Source organism: Aquarana catesbeiana, linkage group LG09 (assembly GCF_042186555.1).
Source record: "Aquarana catesbeiana isolate 2022-GZ linkage group LG09, ASM4218655v1, whole genome shotgun sequence".
NCBI classification, from domain to species: Eukaryota; Metazoa; Chordata; class Amphibia; order Anura; family Ranidae; genus Aquarana; species Aquarana catesbeiana.
Window position 1 is genome coordinate 18,370,161 of NC_133332.1, and position 18,296 is coordinate 18,388,456.

The 18,296-nt window shown below is 43.4% G+C and overlaps 1 protein-coding gene across 4 annotated transcripts in view; it reads left to right on the top strand.

Moving 5' to 3' along the window:
• Nucleotides 1-18,296, top strand: part of DIAPH2 (diaphanous related formin 2) — a 1,573,862-nt gene that overhangs the window by 497,532 nt on the left and 1,058,034 nt on the right. For all 4 annotated transcript variants that reach the window (XM_073598133.1, XM_073598134.1, XM_073598135.1 and 1 more), the window contains one exon: nucleotides 1,655-1,759. In XM_073598133.1, the coding sequence (XP_073454234.1) occupies nucleotides 1,655-1,759 (105 nt within the window). The remainder of the gene's footprint in view (nucleotides 1-1,654; nucleotides 1,760-18,296) is intronic.

Below are 18,296 nucleotides of genomic sequence, written 5' to 3' on the forward strand. Positions count from 1 at the left end.
TACCATCAAACATACAGTAGCAACTTACAAATCACCGTCACACTGCTAATGAAGGCTTGCATATTTAAAGAAAATCACCAGTCAAAATTATTTTTTTCAGATTTCAATAGAGAAAGGATTGGTGTAAGCTCCTCATTTTTATTTATGTGTTACCTTGGTCATTACCACAAGAATTAAGACCTATAGTGGAAATGTATTGTGCTGTCTCACTGGGAAGATTCACTTTCAATTCCACAATAGGAAGTCATTAGTAGTCTCCCTAAACCAGGATTCCATGGAACCCAAGGCTTCCTCCAAACCATGGAACCCAAGGGTTCCTCCAGAGGTTGTTAGGGGTTTCTTGAGCAAGGAGTAATTTCTGCCTCTCAAATAAGTTCCCACTGACACCATTGATCTTTTTACTTATCTGTAAGTGTGTAATTTTTCCCAATGATCACAAGTGTGAGGAGCATTCTTCCCACTGGCCATTACACTAATGTATCATGTGTTGTAGATATAATCGTGTTTAGGTTCCCTAATACTGGAAAGTTATTTGAAAGGTTCCTCTGAGTTGAAAAGGGTTGAGAAAGGCTGGTCTAAACTGGGTCCAAATTATTTGGTGGAGGGGGGATTATTGTGTGCGGTTGTCCAAGACATTTTGGACAATTTCATGCTCCCAACTTTGTGGGAACAGTTTGGGGATGGCCACTTCATGTTCCATCATGACTGCGCACCATACACAAAGCAAGGTCCATAAAGACATGGATGAGCGAGTTTGGAGTGAAGGAACTTGAATGGCAATAGAACACATTTGGGATGAATTACAGAGGAGACTGTGAGCTAGGCCTTTTCGTCCAACAACAGTCCCTGACCTCACAAATGCGCTTCTGTAAGAATGGTCCAACATTCCCATAGACACACTCCTAAACCTTGTGGACAGTTGAAGCTGTTATAGCTGAAAAGGGTGGGCCAACTCAATTATATATATATATATATATATATATATATATATATATATATATATATTTTTATATATTGAACCCTACAGACGAAGACTGGGATGCCATTAAAGTTCATGCATGTGTAAAGGCAGGTGTCCCAATACTTTTGACAATTTAGTGTATCATTACATATCTTCATAGCCATGAAGAAGGAGCATCCTTGCAAACCTCCAAAACGCGTTGGTTTCCATTGGCAATTGCAAATAAAGTCTTATTCTGGACTTTTATAAGTGGAGTGGTGGTTCTATGTTTAATCCTGTATTCATATTTCTCTAAGGGCCATCCACAAAAAGTCCTAGGAAAACATAAAAACATAGGACCATTAAAACTCATGGCTACATAAAATACATTGAGTAATCCATCACTCTTTATCACTTTAAAATTAACGAGCAATAAAAGCCAAGAAATTGGCTAGAGGTACACTTTGGACCAGGTCAATTTATTGTGTCTTGCCTTCTCAAACATTAGATTGTAAGCTCCTATTGGGTTTTAATATGAGCAGTTTTTAATCTCTATATTCCGACCCGTCAAAATATGATTTATCTTTCCAAGTCCTGAGCTCTTGCTAGCCTTGCTGTCCTTTAAGCCTCTTTTTTTACTTTTAGAAATGGCGCATATAATGCTTGCCTTGATTGTGAGAAGGAGATGATGACTTTCTGCTCTGATCTTTGCAGTTTGATGAAGAGTTCACCGCCCGACAGGAGGCACAGGCCGAACTTCAGAAACGAGAGGAGAAAATCAAAGAACTGGAGGCAGAGATCCAGCAGCTTCGGACCCAGGTAATCAAGGAATGTATATATTTATACTGGGAAGGAATTGATAAATGTCTCTAAAATTGTTCAATTTCAGAAGTTTATATCTCTATATAGGCTATACACCGAAAGTATTGCAAAAGTGGACATAACTTTTTTAATAACTTTCGTAGGTTGTTAAAATTTCACATCTTGGTAGAGTAACTCTTCCTCTATAGTAATTTTTCTTCTTTTTTTATTGTAGTTGAGCAACGGATTCCAAGCAGAAGCAACTTGCCACTATTGAGTTCTTGACGAAGGAGGGGCGTAGGCTGTCTGGCATCCACAGAAGGCTACAGAATGTTTGAGGAGATGACTCCATTGACAAGAATAATGTCTTGCCATTGGTGAGTCTCCTCAATGGTGACATCTCCATAATCATTCTGTAGCCTTCTGTCTGGCAACCCGGCACTCCTCCTTCATCAAGAACTCAACGAGGTCACGTTGCTTCTGCTTGGAATACGTTATTCACCTGCAATAATAAAGACGAAGACGCTTATTTCACCGCGCTGTAATGGAATCGTCGTTTCTGTGAAAAAGAATTCGTACAGCGAAGCGTCCAGATTATCAATGCTCCGAGGATTTCTCAGATGTGAAAACTGGGGCTTTGGTTGCAAATTTTTGTCGATTTGTCCAGGACCGAGCGCTTGCAAACCATGATGCCGCCCTGCGGTGAGGTTTTCTGGACTCTTGAAAAATTTCTACAACAAACCTGGGAAAATTCCCTTTTCCTGGCTGTAAAAACAACTCTCTTGTCACTGTGCGGATGATGAGAGCAAGACGGGAGACTGGCTTTATTTACGGAGACAGAGAAATACCAAATCTGACCAGCAGGTGTCACACTAAGACCACCATCCAGTCTGCCAGGATCACAGGTGGTCCTTCATAGACCCTGGGTTATAGGCTTGCACCTTCCATGTAATTGGACACTGGCAAGAGGACACGCCCCCTGCACATCTTACCTGTAGCCCTACCCCACTCCATGAGTTCTCAGTTATTTGCTACTGTAAGGCGATGGACCTCTTCTCTCTTGCAGAGAATTCACTCTGAGAGTAGAACTCAAGGCAAAACTTTCTTTTATTTTTTTTAATCTGCTGATTTGGCACCATCCACAGGCAGCTTAACTCTGCAGTAAGACACAGAAGTTGAATCCAACGCATATTTACTTCACCTAATTGCAGTACAGAGGATGTTTTTAGGTCTTTTGAAGTATAGGAAGACAATGACTTTTCTAAGCCTTGTCTCTGTGAATTAGGCCGGCCATAGATGGTTTGAATCCCAGCAGGTTCAGCTAATATTAAGCGCCTTTAATGGTGCGAAACACGTCAGTTATCATCTGGACCTGTGTCTCTGATTGATGTATGGATTAAGCTTTATTCAATAAAGGCATTATTTTGGAGTGCGGCCGTCCTTTTTCCATTTTCTGCCATTTGACTTTGCTGAGCCGGTGTTCTGCCGAGAAAGTTCCGCTCGGCGGCTAAGTTCCCCCCCCAGCGCCTGCGCAGTAGGATCCGGCGGAAATAGCCGAAGCGGAATAGCTGAAAATCAGCTGTACACGGCGCCTGTAAGAGGGCCCCTCGCGGGCTCGCTTCGCTCGCCACGCTTCGCTCGCCACGCTTCGCTCGCCACGCTTCGGGCACGGCCTCGCTTCGCTCGGCTCTTTTAGATTCCCCCTCTAGGTCCACTTGGATGGTGGGGAAGGAACCTGGACCCAGAGCGCAGGCGCCGTGTACAGCTGATTGAAGCGTTTGAGCTTCGGCTATCTCCGGCGGCTGACAGTAGTCCGTACTGCGCAGGCGCTGCGCCTGCGCAGTACAGGGGGGGGAACTTATCCGCCGAGGGAACATTCTCGGCAAGACACCGGCACCCTTCATCTCCTACCACTGTGAACACAAGCGAAACCACCTGGAGTGGTAATTACATTGATTCAGCAGGAACCAGCCAAGATTTAAATGTACCAAGTTGATTGATCGATCAACTTGGGTACAACCAGCCTGCCAAATTCTGCATGCGCTTGACAGGAATAGACACTGCATTGCATGGAAACACTTTGCTTGTATGCACGAATCCAAGACTCTACCGGCAGTTATTTTTCATCTTTTCTGCCTATTACTTTTGACTATCATGGAGATTGGCAATCTATGATCCGGAGGTGCGGCACATGCACCCTGCTGCTTTGGGGCTATAGACTACCTCAGCTCCCGGGATAGACTACCCCTCTGGCCCTACTCATACTACAGACCACTCTACTCTGTTGTATATACCCTATAGCATCTTCCCCTGAGGAAGTGTTCACATACGAAACGCGTCGGAAATCCAGGATGTAGCTATATGCCTTAATAGGATTCCATCTAGATACAACATCTATTCAATTTTATAATATTATAATATTTTTTACTCCAATTGTTCAATATTTTTCCGGTGCTGCTAAGCCAACACATTTACTGTATATACATATATATATGAATTCATACAGTTTTGTATAACTACTTTTTATTGGTATTTACTGTGTTATGTACATTCATGAATTTATGATAGTTCTGCCTTGTGTGCATTTATATTATGTGTTATTACGCCATACATGATATGTACCATTGTATATTATATATAAATGCACACAAGGTATATATATATATATTTTGTGTATTCATATATATATATATATATATTTTGTGTCATTAAACCATGTTTAAAACACAACTTTAGATTAACCAGTCAACAGCCTCATCTAAAGTCCCAATTCCCTTCTTTTTATCTACTGGCTGGTCAAGCCGCTAGGAATAATCACTGCCTTCTCCTGGCAGAGGCAGCTTCCCCTGCCCCCCCTGCTGGGGGAATGCAATGGCTTGGCGGAAGGGATTCCCCTGTCAACACTGTCAACCTGTGGTTGCAGGAAAGAAGTTCATTCCATGTATGGCCTGCATAACTAAGCCTGGCCATACATTATACAATGTCTTTGTGCAATTTTCCTTTAGATTTACCAAAACCATACAATGCGAGGTCACACCTAAACACTTTAAATTTGCATGCAATCAGGCAGGCCCCTGCAGTACGTAGGTATAGCTAAAGGAAACTGAGCCAGAAAATTGTATAGTGTATGGCCAGCTTAACACTTGCTGAGTAGAACATGGAAGAAATGGGGAGGGTCTAGCTTGGACTAAACTAACTAGCACAGAACAGGAGGGAAGACAGAGGTAGATACCTAAGTCACATTAACAAACAAGTTGCAGTATCCCAGAACCGCCACTAGAAATCAGACAATTGATAATCTCATGCAATTCAATACAAAGCATAAAAAAATACATAAAAGAGATGTAGAACAAACAGAATATTGTAATATTACATTTTAATACCATATAAGAGACGTAATATTCAGAACTGAGCTGTCAGTTTGACAGCTCAGGGCCCTGCCCAGTGCAGGACACGGCTGGGTGATGCGGAGGCAGAGAGGCTGCTGGGCCAGCTGCCCCCCCCCCCAGCATGGCATCCCAGGAAGGTGCCTCTTCTGTCTAGGCCTCGGCACAGCCCTGCTTTTAACTCACTTAGGGCTAGCACTACCCATGGGAAAGGTAGGCACCGGCCTATAGCGCACATCAGTCGGGGGAGGCGCCGCGTCAGCATACCGCTGGCGATGAGGGACAATGCAGGAACTTTAAGCTGAGATGGAGGAGTTCAGGCGAGGGATGGGGAGTCAAGAGGAGGACGTCCTGTGCCTGGTGGGGCTCCTCTCCCGCTCCATCACTGACCTGCAGTGCGAGAACTGGAGGATGCAGGAGCAGATGAAAACTCAGCAAACTCAGCTGCCAGATGGAACTGTGGAAGTACTGAGCCGGGAGGTGGGACTGAGCAGGAATGGACAGACCAGGTACTCCAGCCATGTGCTGCTCACTGTGTTTGGTGGCTCAGGTCAGTTCAATGAGAGGGAAACACACATCACAGGGGGGTATAGACAGGACTGGTGCTAGACTAGTTTGCGCCCTTTCTATACCATATAGAGAGTATATTTTAGAGCAGTGATTATCAACCAGAGTTCCGTGGAACCCCAGGGTTCCTCCAGAGGTTGCTAAGGGTTCCTTCAGCATTGGGCAATTTCTGCCTCTCTGATAGGTTCCCACTCACACCATTGATCTTTTTAGCTATCTGTAAGGAGGTAATTCTTCCCAATGACCACAAGTGTAAGGACCATTGTTCCCACTGACCATCACACTAATGTATCAGGAGTTGTAGATTTCAAATTTTTAGCAGGGGTTCCCCGAGCCCAGAGAACTATTTCAGGGGTTTCTCTGTGTTGAAAAGGTTGGGTTGAGAAAGGCTGTTTTAGAGGTAAAGAAGTTTGTTTGTTCTTTGGTGGTGGTGGGGGGGGGTGGCGCAAGCAAGTTGCTGGTCTTGCCTAGGGCACAAAATAGTCTAGCACCAGCCCTGAACTCACTTTTTGTCAGTGGTGGCTGCTGCTAAATATTTTGGGGGGGACAGAAAACTAACGCCTATCCCAGGAACGGAAGGCGGTGGACCTTACATTAGAAGGCAGGGGAAAGGAAGAGCCAGGGCCGTTGCTTCTCCCCCCGGGTAAACAGGAAGTGTGTCCTGAGACCCAATTGGCCAGGGAGTCCTAAGACTCAGATCTCAGGACCCGCTTCCTGATCGGCCGCAAGGAGAATCAGGAAGACAATAGCTAATATTAATTTGCTATTGTCACACAACTGGGTGGGCTCGGGGTGCAGTGCTCTGCGCCCCGAGCCCACCTTTTTTTTAAGCCAATTAGAGCTTCAGGCTCTAATCATGTGCTTAAAAAAAAAAAACAAAAAACCCCATTGGAATTTATACATCCGGCACCCTGCATGTAGATTAGAGGCCGGGCGCATGGATTAGGGGGGCGGCGCCCCTTATGGACGGGCCGCCACTGCTTTTGGTACTACCATTACTATCCTCCGCTCTCTGGCTCCTCACACCCTAATCTTGTGGGAAATAAAACGATTAAGAAACAACAGAAACCGGCGAGCCGTTCAGATCCCCCCCCCCCCCCCGGCAATCAAGTTTCTTCTTTGTAACATAAGCCGTAAAAGAACTTGTGAACAATCAGAAAGTTGTTTTTGCAAATCACATTACAATTATCCTGAATGCATTAGCATTTAATGAGCCCGGCACTGGACATCGTGGAGCCACGGACTTGCAAATATGTTCAGGCCGCTATCTGAGACTTGTAAGAGGAGCTCGTAAAAAACGTTTCAGAGCTGGATAACTATCCGCCTAAGAACTAACGGGCAACCCGGGTTATTTTTACCTCTATATTTACAGATAAACAGCATCATGTTTTTTTTTTTATATTAATAACGCCGTATTTAGGTTCCTTGTATTTTCCTTCCTGCAAGACCCTCCTGGTATGTTTCATAGGCGAGCTACCGCTGTCAGAATGTCTAATGAGCTGATTCACTAAAGGATATGAGATCGGCTTAAGTATTGTGGTTAGCCAGTGATAGATGGCTGTTTAGTGTTTCTGGGAATCATTATGAAGAGTCATAAATGATATGATCTGGTACGTTATGCGAAATGAAGAAATAGAGAACCATAGTATAAGGCTTTAACACTAATCATACTATTGAATATTAATTTAGGTTACTATTTTTTAACCAGTGTTTAACTTCATCTTTTATTTTTATTCATATATCTTTATTTATTGTTACTTAAAACATTAACTCTATTTATTTTTTATGGAATCTGGATTTCATTTACTATTTTTCAATATTATTGAATATAAATTTAAGTTACTATTTTTAACTAGTATTATTTGTATTAATTTTATTTATCTAGCAACTATTTTATCTATAGTTTTTATTTTTTATCTATCTTTTTATTTCTATTAATACGCTTTATCCTATTGAATCTGAATTTTACGTACATTACTATTTTTCTTATGCTGCCTACACACGATCGGAAATGCCGCCAGCAAAACTCCGATGAGAGCTTTTTGTCGGAAAATGCGACCGTGTGTATGCTCCATCAGTCTTTTGCTGGCGGAATTCCAGCCAGCAAAAGATTAAGAGCAGGTTCTCTATTTTTCGGTTGGGAAAAGTTCCTATCCGAAAATGCGTTCGTCTGTATGCAATTCGGACGTGCAAAAAATCACGCATGCTCGGAAGCATTGAACTCAATTTTCTCGGCTCGTCGTAGTGTTGTACGTCACCGCGTTCTTGACGGTCGAAAGTTCAGTGAACTTTTGTGTGACCGTGTGTATGCAAGCCAAGCTTGAGCGGAATTCCGTCGGAAAAACCATCCAAGTTTTTTCTGACGGAAATTCCAATCGTGTTTACGTGGCATAACACCAGTACTACTATTGAACATGAATTTAAAGCGGAGTTCCAAAAAAAAATAAGATCTGCAGTTGCAAATACTGTAGATGCTAGCCTTTATTATAAGGTCACTTATCTGTCCAGGGATCCTGTGATGTTGGCACCCCAAGCCGATTCGTCCATTGGCTTCGGGTGCAGGTGCCGGCATTGCAAAAAGGGGAAACCGGCAGTGAAGCCTTCATGCTTCACAACCAGTTTCCTACTGTGCATGCCCGAGTTGTGCTGCACTTTTTGAAAGGTCCCGTAGTCTTCTGGTACACACACAGGTCCTAGAAGGCAGAGGAGGTAAGAAGAAGGGGCCGGACATGACATACAGTTTCTCACAAAAGTGAGTACACCCCTCACATTTTTGAAAATATTTTCTTCTATCTTTTCATGTGACAACACTGAAGAAATGACACTTTGCTACAATGTAAAGTAGTGAGTGTACAGCTTGTATAACAGTGTACATTTGCTGTCCCCTCAAAATAAGTCAACACACAGCCATTAATGTCTAAAACGCTGGCCACAAAAGTGAGTACACCCCTAAGTGAAAATGTACAAATTGGGCCCAATTAGCCATTTTCCCTCCCCGGTGTCATGTGACTTGTTAGTGTTACAAGGGAACAGGTGTGTTAAATTTGGTGTTATCGCTCTCACTCTCACATACTGGTCACTGGAAGTTCAACATGGCACCTCATGGCAAAGAACTCTCTGAAGATCTGAAAAAAAGAATTGTTGCTCTATATAAAGATGGCCTAGGCTATAAGAAGATTTCCAAGACCCTGAAACTGAGCTGTAGCACGGTGGCCAAGGCCATACAGAGGTTTAACAGGACAGGTTCCACTCAGAACAGGCCTCGCCATGGCCGACCAAAGAAGTTGAGTGTACATGCTCAATGTCATATCCAGAGGTTGCCTTTGGGAAATAGATGTATGGGTGCTGTCAGCATTGCTGCAGAGGTTGAAGGTGTGGAGGGTCAGCCTGTCAGTGCTCAGACCATACGCTGTACACTGCATCAAATTGGTCTGCATGACTTTAGTCACAGATGGAAGCCTCTTCTAAAGATGATGCACAAGAAAGCCTGCAAAAAGTTTATTGAAAACAAGCAGACTAAGGACATGGATTACTGGAACCATGTCCTGTGGGCTGATGAGACCAAGATAAACTTAGTTGGTTCAGATGATGTCCAGTGTGTGTGGCGGCAACCAGGTGAGGAGCACAAAGACAAGTGTGTCTTGTCTACAGTCAAGCATGGTGGTGGGAGTGTCATGGTCTGGGGCTGCATGAGTGCTGCCGGCACTGGGGAGCTACAGTTCATTGAGGGAACCATGAATGCCAACATGTACTGTGACATACTGAAGCAGAGCATGATCTCCTCCCTTTGGAGACTGGGCCGCAGGGCAGTATTCCAACATGATAACGACCCCAAACACACCTCCAAGACAACCACTGCCTTGCTAAGGAAGCTGAGGGTAAAGGTGATGGACTGGCCAAGCATGTCTCCAGACCTAAACCCTATTGATCATCTGTGGGGCATCCTCAAATGAAAGATGGAGGAGCGCAAGGTCTCTAACATCCACCAGCTCCGTGATGTCGTCATGGAGGAGTGGAAGAGGAGTCCAGTGCCAACCTGTGAAGCTCTGGTGAACTCCATGCCCAAGAGGGTTAAGGCAGTGCTGGAAAATAATGGTGGTCACACAAAATATTGACACTTTGGGCCCAATTTGGACATTTTCACTTAGGGGTGTACTCACTTTTGTTGTGAGATACTGTAGATCGCCATGCGGCGATCTTACCAGGAAGTGGGAGCGGGTACCTGTCAAATCCAGGTACCCGCTCCCCCTAAATGTGGCAAATGTGGAAGTGGAGGGTGCAAACAAGTGGAGTTTCCTTCTAGGCCATCAATCAGAAGCTGAGGGAGAGATAAGCTATTCAAGAAAGTTGCAATGTCCTGCTGAGCAGCTTAAAGGGACCTGACCAGGGCTACATCAGTTTAAAATCTTAGGATCCTAAAAAAAAAAAATGGACCCAAAACCATTGCAATGTCTTTTCAAACTATTTTTTCCTCCCCTATCTCATGGCGTAGGTCACATGACCAGCAAGGTACTTCTGTTGGCAAAAGCTGTTTTGTAGGACGGAAAAGCTGATGCGTCTTGTGAGCAGGGATAAGTTGATTCACAAAACAGGAGCATCAGCGAATTGCAAATGTCTCAACTGAATATATGAATGGAAATCCGTTGTGGAGAAACAAGCATTGAGAATGCGTATCATGGAGAACTATCTTGCTAGAAGCATAACAGCATCACCATTTCCCGCAGGGAGCAACAAAGGAAGCGTAACCCTCATACACATGCTAATTTCATTGGAAGTCAGCTTTTCAATATCGTGGTCTTGTTTCCCCTTATCAATTACATTTAATTAAAAAAAAAAAAAAACAACTTTTTATGACCTTGCTTCGTAGGTGCCTGGTCCCCTTTGATCTAATGCTTGTCCCTGCACTCAAAACACGATTACATATACCTTATCGTAATACAGTTACTAAAAGCAATATTATAGGTATGGAAACAGCCTAGTAATCTGGTATAATCAAGTTCTTTTTGAGCTCGCCAAACATAAAATTAGCATTGCAGAAACGTTAATGCCTTGTAATTTTAATAGAACTGCCCATTCTTTGAAACGGTACTTTCACTCACATGCACTATCAGATCTTTTTATCTTTTAATTAGTACATGCGAAAATAGTTTCACATAAATGTATTGACTCCTCCATAGCAATAATAATAAAAAGTAATAATAACTTATGAGTTATTGGATAGGTTCATATTTTTTTTTTAATAAAACCTGCTGTATAGAAATTATTATTCTTTTTTTTTTTTACCTTGGGTATTTTTTAATATTACAACGTACTGTATTTTATTAGCTAATGTTATTTAGAAAGGCTATAAACGTAGCAGGTAGTTCTAGCTGTGGTTGTGAGCAGCATTGAATTAATCAATGCGAAGGTATTTGTCATCATCACATCCATGACGATTCGTTAAAAAAAGGGAGGAGTTATGCAAATCTCTGCTTTAAGTCCCCCCGAGATCAATTGTGCATTCATTCACTTCTATTTTATGGTCTAGCTGTGAAGTCCCTTCGTCAAAATTTTTTACAGCAGTTTCTCAAGCTTGTTAGAAATCATTGATACGAAATCATAGGAAGCACGGTTTATATGGAGGAGATTGTCAGAGGCAACAAAAGAGTACATCTAATCAGACATGTCTAGTGCTCTGCTCACCCCATAAAGGGCCTGCTGAGTAGTCCCTGGGTTCTCTCCCAAGCTAGTGTTTATTCAACCAGGCACACCGTATTAGTCATCCAGGCACACCATATCAGTCAACCAGGCACACCATATCAGTCAACCAGGCACACCATATCAGTCAACCAGGCACACCGTATCAGTCAACCAGGCACACCGTATCAGTCAACCAGGCACACCGTATCAGTCAACCAGGCACACCGTATCAGTCAACCAGGCACACCGTATCAGTCAACCAGGCACACCGTATCAGTCAACCAGGCACACCGTATTAGTCATCCAGGCACACCATATCAGTCAACCAGGCACACCGTATCAGTCAACCAGGCACACCATATCAGTCAACCAGGCACACCATATCAGTCAATCAGGCACACCGTATCAGTCAACCAGGCACACCATTCCAGTCAACCAGTCACACCGTAATGCCCCGTACACACGGTCAGATTTTCCGACGGAAAATGTGTGATTGGACCTTGTTGTCAGAAATTCCGACCGTGTGTGGGCTCCATCACACATTTTCCATCAGATTTTCCGACACACAAAGTTTGAGAGCAGGCTATAAAATTTTCCGTTGTCGGAATTTCCGATCGTGTGTACACAAATCCGAAGCACAAAGTGCCACGCATGCTCAGAATAAATAAAGAGATGAAAGCTATTGGCTACTGCCCCGTTTATAGTCCCGACCTACGTGTTTTAGGTCACCGCGTTCAGAATGATCGGATTTTCCAACAACTTTGTGTGACCGTGTGTATGCAAGACAAGTTTGAGCCAACATCCGTTGGAAAAAATCCATGGATTTTGTTCTTGGAATGTCCGATCAATGTCCGACCGTGTGTACGGGGCATATCAGTCAACCAGGCACACCGTATCAGTCAACCAGGCACACCGTATCAGTCAACCAGGCACACCGTATCAGTCAACCAGGCACACCGTATCAGTCACTCTCTTGGCTCAATTAATAATCTAGGCAGGGCCGGGACAAGGATTGGGCGGGATGGGCGGCTGCCCTGGGTGCAATGGTGTACTGTAGAGATGGGGGCGCCTTCCTTCTATTACAAAGCTGAGAGGAGCAGTGGCAGTGATTATGACAAGCGAGTGACTGAGGGGCATAGGATCCCCTAAGCTTGCACATCATGAATGGGGGGTAAAAAAAAAAAAAATAAGTAAAAGGCGCAAACACTTGGAGCTCTATTATTACCCAAAAGTCCATAGAAAATTCCATGAAGTATAAGGTGGGATAAAGTCCATAAACTGAGGGCCAGCACCACATGGTGACGTCATCCCTCCTCGCTGCCCAGCTACCTGCGCAGTGCACACAAAGCCTCGTTTTGGCTTCTCCACAATGTACGGCCGTCTTCCCAACTAAAACAGTGACCAGCGGGGATTGCAGAGCTTTCCAGAGATAGATGCAGAGGAACGGAGGCATCTCGACTTGCTCACCTACATGAATCCTTGGGATGCTTAACCTAAAGATGTGCCCTCTTAATTCTTCACAAATGTGAGTTGCCATTTGTATGATCTAATAAAGTGTTTTTAACTCCTACACTTAGAGGCGCCTCTCCTCCTTGCTTATGAATGGGGGGGGGGCAGTTTGGCATCCTTGTCCTGGGTGCTGGATGATATTGCCCCAGCACTAAGTCTAGGGGTATCCTTTTTTGATACTTTATTATAACTTGAACTTGGATGGGGTGCAGGGTAACTGAGGGATACTCCAGCAACGTAAAGTAGCAACTTGAGGACGCTTGTCACTTTCTAAAAAGTTTCCTAGCACGGTCCTTGCAGCAGCAAATAATGGACTGAACTACACAGGGACACCATAAGAAATGTCCACCTTTAAGCACAGGCTAACACTGATGCAAGAGGGATAGTGGCAGCACAGTCTTTGGGATCCCACATACCGGTCTAAACTCACTAATGTCTGGATATTTGGATGCCAACTTCCAATATCATCCTCCAGACCAGATCCCCAGATACATCCCTCAGTCAGCTCCAGCAGAGTTCACAATAATAGGATCCCTAGCTGACACAGTTGGGACCTCGTTGAGCAAACGAAGAAGCACAACTGGACTGCCTAGAAGGTCCAGATTTTCTCCTTCTGGACAAAGAACCCCCTCTGCTCCAGACCTCATTAGTAGGTTCAACTATGGTGTAAGGGTCCCGTTTCAGGTCCAGGCATTGGCTATTTCCAAAAGCCTTGCTTTAAGCCCAGAACCTTGGCCCGAACAACCATCTTTCTAGTGCCATCAGGGCTACGATCCCAAATTAACCTGGAAGTAGAACAAATGGTTAATCAAAAAAGCGGTATTGATAGGGAAAGTGTAAGGAAAAATTAGGAAAGCGAAAGAAATGAGAAAAAAAGAGAGATCCTCTTCTCTGGTAAAGACCTCAGCTCATCCCCTCCTCTGTCTGTTTTCATGGTTGGAAATGGGTCTTGTTTATGATGCAGGATGCTAGCTAATCTTTCATGGAGCATGATCCAACTTCTTTTAGTTGCTGGAATATCGACCACAGGCGATTTTAATGCTTTGGCTATGGACAATTAAAAATATATAGAAGATGAGAGTCTGTTTAAGTGGGCCGTTCCGACATTCTTGGGAACATTGGTAATAGAGTGGATCATTGTGTATAGTCTTGTCTATTATCATTTGATTTTAGAACAAGTCCACCAGGAACAGACCATTGTTCCCATCTCTCCACATCCTCTGAAGCAAGCCGAGGAGGCACCAAGGTAGATCTTAGCAATCCTAATAGGTACGAAGTACCTTCCGGATAGGACTTTGTTATTATCGTTAGTTAGACTCATACTATTTACCCTTGTGTGTACTGGAAGTCCATGATGAAGAATCCATTTCACTGATCTATGAGGTTTATGGCTGTTTCTCAAGCTAAGCTGTGTAGTAAATTTGTAGAAATTGCAGAGGTTTGTTGGTACAACACTGCCTCCCTTCTGTTCCATAGGCATTGAGTCTCAACAGTCCTCAGACAGTCCTTGTGGTGGTATCTTCTGTTTCATGGAACATAGGAAATGAGGATGTAATGCATACAATCCCAAAGGGGGCATCTCAAACATTCGAGAGACTCTGGGGTTTCACTTTTTATACATTTCAAGGATTGTAGCAATCTTTATTGCAAATTCTTACCTTTTTTTCTGCACTGGAAATACTGATGTTAACCTTGTCAACACTTTTATCCAACTGACTGCTAAGCACAATGGTCACAAATGCCTGAACAGTCCCAGTGTTGTGGAAAAAAAAAAAACAAATAGTATTTTCATCCTTTTAATATACTAGACTCTTTGATGGTAATCATATAGCACAATAAAGCCTTCCTTAAACAGAAGGTATTCATTTGTTGAGAGGTTGTTTATTCTCTCAATATAAAGATCCTTGCATTCCTCACTACACTGTACTGCAGCCATCCTCAACTAGGGTTCATCTAGAGGTGGCTAGGGGTTTCTTGAGCTGTAGAAAGCTAACCTTCTATCCTTTGGTGGCTTCATAGTTTCAGGCCCAACCCCACTTGGTAAAGCTAGCAGCATGACTGCAAGGGTGACTTTCTGACCATAATTGTAAGGTGGCCTTCTTCCCACTGACCACTACCAATCTAAGGGACATGTGCCCAATGAACCCTGATGGACTAATCTTAATAGGGGGCCCCTGAGACCTGACAACTATTTCAAGGTTTTCTCTGGGGTAAAAAGGTTAGGAAAGGTTGTTGTACTAAATAGACCAAGTTATTTAATACAAATACCTTCTTCTTGGGTCCTCATGCAGAACATATCTGCCACCTTTTTCATGATTCATCACAACCAAGCCATTTAGCAGACAAATACTGCTTCTTCAGAGAATGTTTCACAACAGGAGGGAGGGAGTATAACTCCAATATCATATATATATTTTTTTTAATGCACAGAAGACTTACCCAAGCTCTACCGCTGTTTGAGAATGAGAAGATATATGAGTTGAGTGTCGGTGCTCAGGCTGTCACGTCCAATACAAGTCCATAGTGTCAAAAAGCCAGCAACATGAATGCTTCGCCGTTATGAAACTTTATTCAAGCATTACAGCAGTTGCAACATCATAAAATACTAAAGCGTTGCGGCCAAAGCCTTACTCATAGCAGGCTATGCTATGAGTAAGGCTTCGGCCGAAACGGGTTATCATTTTATGATGATGCAACTGCTGTAGTGCTTGAATAAAGTTTCACGACGGAAAAGCACTTGTGTTGCTGGCTTTTTGACCCTATGGATTCATATCTTTTTAATGGTCAATTGCCTCCACTGGCACAGGTATGGTGTGTAGGCAGGTGCAGTCTACTTCCCCACTGCAGGTGCCACTTTTCCAAAGTGATAATGCAGGTGGAAGAGGAAGTCAAGAGGAACCTAGTTCCTCTATGGTTTCCTTGGTCTCAGAGAGGCAGCATCTGACTGGTGGTCATCTTGGGTCAGGCACAGTCTTTTTAAGACCCTGGCATCTGGGTTTGGCGTACATTTCTTGTGTGGCTTGAGTAGGGACAGCTCACTAGTCTGTCAGGGACAGTGCTTAGCATCAGGGAGAGGTTCTAGACATGTAGGGAAAGTGCAGGGACATGCCACCCTTCCTGAAAGCCTCCCCACTTGGGTACGGACCACCCAGGCCGCAGTTCACTCCTCAAGACAGATGCTGTCGGCACACCTGAGACCTTTCGCTACTTTTCATCGCTGTTACTATCTATGAGTGGTCCCAGTTGGGTGCCTTCCTGCCGGGATTGTTATTGTCGAACTTCATTTCCCATGCAGCCCCCTTTTCTGCAACTTGACCACACACTTCCAGTATCAAACTCATGAAGGACGCTTCTTGAACAGTCTAGTTATGGCACCTACAGTCCTCAGAAGTTCTTTTCAAAAAACATTTGAAAATCTCTGGATCTTCCTGAAGGATTCTAATGTAACGTTGCTCCCTTAGACTTTCTTTGCATCGCCGTGTTTCAGATTCTGAATATCCACTTTCAGATTTACAGTCAGGAAAAGCCGCGCTGAACGTAAAGCCTAAATAAACCGCAAGATAAACAGAGCTTATTACATTTGGGCAAAGCTTGAATAATCGGCGAGTTTGAAATGTCAGTTTAAGTGAGGCCACACTGCCTAGAAATGGAGATAATTCACACTGTACAAACGTCGCCCCTGGAGTTTTGAACATTCAAGCCAGGCACAGGTGTTTAGCAAAGAGAAAAAAAAAAGACAATTTTCACTTGTCCTAAATTTCTTTTCATGTCTTTTTTTTTTTTTTCGTTGGCAGCACGTATAATCTTCAATCATTTTTCTTTCCCCAGCAGTTTGTACGCCGCCGCCAAATGCTACTTACTGTTTGTACTTAACCAGTTTTCTTTTTTTCTCGAAGTTTTACATAATATACAGTCTAAATATTCTTTTCTCTGAAATGATTTACTGAATATAATCTCACAAGGAAACATTAGGCGTCGTTTATTGGACTATGATGTTTGAAAGAGGCTTCCAAATCTCGGCAGAGCTGCAGATGTTTTTTTATCGTTATGAACTTTTGGAAAAAGATGTGTATTTCAAAACTGTACCCAATCTCCAGGGACTGCTCAGGTTTTGTGGACTGAGAACGCTGATCGCCTTCACAGTGACACCGTGGTTATCAAGGTGCATCAACTGTACTCTTGCCCCTTTCAGTTTTCAGTTTCTGTAAATTGTGGTTTTCCATATACAGCAAATAGGGATGAGCCGAACACCCCCCGGTTCGGTTCGCACCAGAACCCGCGAACGGACCGAAAGTTCGCACGAACGTTAGAACCCCATTGACGTCTATGGGACTCGAACGTTCGAAATCAAAAGTGCTCATTTTAAAGGCTAATTTGCATGGTATTGTCCTAAAAAGGGTTTGGGGACCCGGGTCCTACCCCAGGGGACATGTATCAATGCAAAAAAAACTTTTAAAAACGGCCGTTTTTTCGGGAGCAGTGATTTTAATGATGCTTAAAGTAAAAAAAAAAAAGTGAAATATTCCTTTAAATATCGTACCTGGGGGGTGTCTATAGTATGCCTGTAAAGTGACGCGTGTTTCCCATGTTTAGAACAGTCCCTGCACCAAATGTCATTTTTAAAGGAAAAAATCTCATTTAAAACTGCTTGCGGGTTTAATGTCATGTCGGGTCATGGCAATATGGATGAAAATCAGTGAGACAAACGGCATGGGTACCCCCCAGTCCATTACCAGGCCCTTTGGGTCTTGTATGGATATTAAGGGGAACCCCGCACCCAAATTAAAATAAGGAAAGGTGTGGGGCCACCAGGCCCTATATACTCTGAACAGCAGTATACAGGCGGTGCAAACAAGACAGGGACTGTAGGTTTGTTGTTAAGTAGAATCTGTTTGTAATTTTGAACATTTTTAACGTGTTTAGCTCCACCCAAAAAATCTTTTCTAAGCTTTTTGGAAAACATAGGGAAGGGTTATCACCCCTGTGACATTTGTTTTGCTGTCTTTCCTCCTCTTCAGAAGATTTCACCTCACTTTTTTGTCCCAATGAAAAATGTTTTTTGAAAATTTGGGTTTTTTTGTGGAACAAGGATTGGAAAGCATCAGTGGAAAGGAGAAATTGTTTTCCCATATTAACTCTTACAGGAGAGAATTTCCCTTCCTAGGGGTAGATTTCATCTCACTTCCTGTTGTCTCCTTCCGTTTGCAAGTAGGAGTCGTTTGTAAGTTAGATGTTTGAAAGTAGGGTCCTGCCCTATATACTCAGCAGAAATTTGGGCCTTAGGTGTTGCTGTGGCCACAACACTGTAAGCCCTCACAGGGCCCTGCTGTGAAATATTAGATCAAGAATTGTAATTACATGCCCCTGTTGAACAGGAGCTGAAAAATTAGGCCTTAGGCACTGGTGCTGGTGCC